Source organism: Trypanosoma theileri, assembly GCF_002087225.1.
Source record: "Trypanosoma theileri isolate Edinburgh chromosome Unknown TM35_Tth_83_V1, whole genome shotgun sequence".
NCBI lineage: Eukaryota > Euglenozoa > Kinetoplastea > Trypanosomatida > Trypanosomatidae > Trypanosoma > Trypanosoma theileri.
The window spans coordinates 27737-30191 of record NW_021639925.1 but is presented as its reverse complement, the minus strand read 5'-3'; the positions used below and the strand labels follow the sequence as shown (position 1 = coordinate 30191).

At 49.3% G+C, this 2455-nt stretch overlaps 2 protein-coding genes across 2 annotated transcripts; one reads left to right on the top strand and one right to left on the bottom strand.

Moving 5' to 3' along the window:
* Positions 1-2: 2 nt before the first annotated feature.
* On the top strand, positions 3-689 carry TM35_000831080 (uncharacterized protein; the record flags this gene model as incomplete). The annotated part of the gene is made up of 1 exon (XM_029031407.1): positions 3-689. A coding segment is annotated over one exon (687 nt), but the record flags the coding sequence as incomplete, so codon positions are not given.
* A 644-nt stretch (positions 690-1333) lies between these two features.
* TM35_000831070 (uncharacterized protein) lies at positions 1334-2011 on the bottom strand (the record flags this gene model as incomplete). The annotated part of the gene is made up of 1 exon (XM_029031406.1): positions 1334-2011. The coding sequence occupies one exon, from the start codon at positions 2009-2011 to the stop codon at positions 1334-1336; it is 678 nt and encodes a 225-aa protein (XP_028877304.1).
* Between the last annotated feature and the right edge of the window lie 444 nt (positions 2012-2455).

The following is a 2455-nucleotide window of genomic DNA, read 5'->3' as shown; positions in this document are numbered from 1 at the left end:
ACGTGCAGTACAAAGGCGACGAAACGTGGCACCTGTGTCCTGCGGATCAATCCCTTGAACTTGCACAAAAAGGTGTGTTCAGCAGCGGCAGTATTATCTGCCCAGCGAAGGAGGAAGTTTGCACGAGTCTCAAAGGAGCTGTGCTCCCAGTCGAAAATGAGACAGATGTTCTCAAGGAGAATGAAAATGACGACATTGCACCAATTGCAGATGCTAATCCTGTCACTGTTGATGAGGTTCACAACACTCCCAATGATGGGAGCACTGGCAAAGACGGTACTTTGACCGTCAACTCTGGCACTTCAAGTGGTAACCGACAACAAGAGAGCACACGTACTGAAACCAACAGCGGTGAAAGAAACAACAACCAAAACAATGACAGCTCCATGACACCCCAGGAAAGCAGAAATACGAATACCAGCGATGGTGAAAGAGGAAACACAGAAAACAACAGCAGCACCACTACCACCCAAGAGAGCGGAAATACGAATACCAGCGATGGTGAAAGAGGAAACACCCAAGTCAACGGCAGCCCCATTACCACCCAGGACGATAAAAATACGAATACCAACAGCCGTGTAAGAAGAAACGCCAATGAAGACGGCAGCTCCATTCCCATCCAGGACAGCAGAAATACGAATNTATACACATACTTCACAATTTTTGGAAGGAGATGCATTAACAGATAATTATGTATACTCAGATGAGGGTGGTAACTTTGGTACCTGGAAAAGGCCTGGAAACGAAGATCTTGGGGATGATAATGAAAGTATGTCTCCAAGTGGTGGTGGTGGAGGAAAAGGATTTGGATTTGGGGGTGAAGTGGGATTAGATGGAAGATGGAGACANGTATGGTGACACCTCTGTTCTGGACTTCTCTTGCCTGTGTTGCCGCTATGGCTTCTGTGCTGCTGGTTCCATGAACGCACGGGCTGCCACCCGATACACCCATAACAAACACTTGCTCACAGCATATGGTTCTTCCACGCATGTCGTTGTGTGCCCTTTGCGTTTGGTAAGACGTATGCACTCTTTTTTTTTTCTTTTTAATATAATACGTAAATGGAACTGAGAACATAATTTTGCGCCAGGGTGTTTTCTGAGGCGTTTTTATCCTATACTCTATCATTTTTTTTTTCTTTTTGGGCTTTTTTTTTCTCGAAGATTGTGAATAACAATCTTCTACTTTTTTTCTTGTTTTTGGAACTTTTCTCTTATTATTGTGGTCATTGCGGTTGTTTTGTACCCCAAGCGGTTGGATGATTTCCCGTTCGGGATGTGTGGAGGGACTTTTTCTTTCTTTTTCTTTGATTTATTCTTCCTTTAGAGTATCCTAGGCGGCACAAGGCGCCGCAGGAAATTGAGGTTGTACTCCATGCGGGGTGCCCTGCCGCCGGGTTTCGGGCGGGAATGAATGGGCGAAAAGAGGCGTGGCAAAACCCATTTTCATTGCCGATACCCCCTCTTTGGGGGCGATGCTGGGGCCGTTGTTTTGCGGTGCAGGGCAGGTTCGGCGCGTGTGTGTTGGTGCTGCTGCGGTGTTGTTGCGGGGTTTGGCTCTTTTTGCCTGTGGGGCGGTGAGCAGCCGGGGAACAGCGACCCTCCGGCACACCGCAGCCCTACCGGCAAATGCCGCCTTTCGCCTCAATAGAACAGGCGAGTGCCTGTGATTGTTGCCGGTCTGCGGTTTTTTTTTTCTTGGTTTTTTGCCGCGCTTTCCCACCGCTGCGGCGTTGGAACGGGGAAGGGCCCCGGGATCTTCTTGGATAAAGTTTTGTCCAAGGACGATTCTGCTGTTCCCGGTGCTGTATGACGTTTTTAGCCTATGATCCCGTGAACTCTCAAGAAGAGAATTTGCTGGCCCATGGCTTCCCTCAAAATAATAAGGGATAATGGACATTGGCTCCAACTTTCGACGGCCAAACGCCACCAGGGGAACGCCATTCCTAAGAACGCATGTATTGAAAATGAAAAAAAAATTTTTTTTAAGGAGACCACTCACTTCAAACATTTAGTGAGTGCATTTAGTTTCTTTGAATAAATTCATCTACTCCACCTTGGCGACATATGGAGGCAGCCCCCATTGCCAAAGGCATCTTGGTCTAAAACCCCACCCACGGCGGCCAGCCCAACCCATGGGAGGCAGAGGCCCGCAGCCAGAGCGCAACGCGCGGTGCCGCAAACAAAAGCGCAACCACCACCAGCACACGTAGAAAACACAAATCACGACGGCAAAAACCAGATGGCGCGCCTGGCGCCCCCCAAAAAAAATACAAGGGTGGGGGTCCGACCCCGCCACACGGACAAGCCCGAGAAGGCCTGGGACACCCCCTGACCCCACCAAGGCGGAGCAGCACAACGACACAGAGGCTACGAACGACCAAAAGAAGAATAAAAACCAATAGAACGCCAAAATAGCAGAGGCGCAACTATTGTAGAGGCCGCCTGCTTCGAC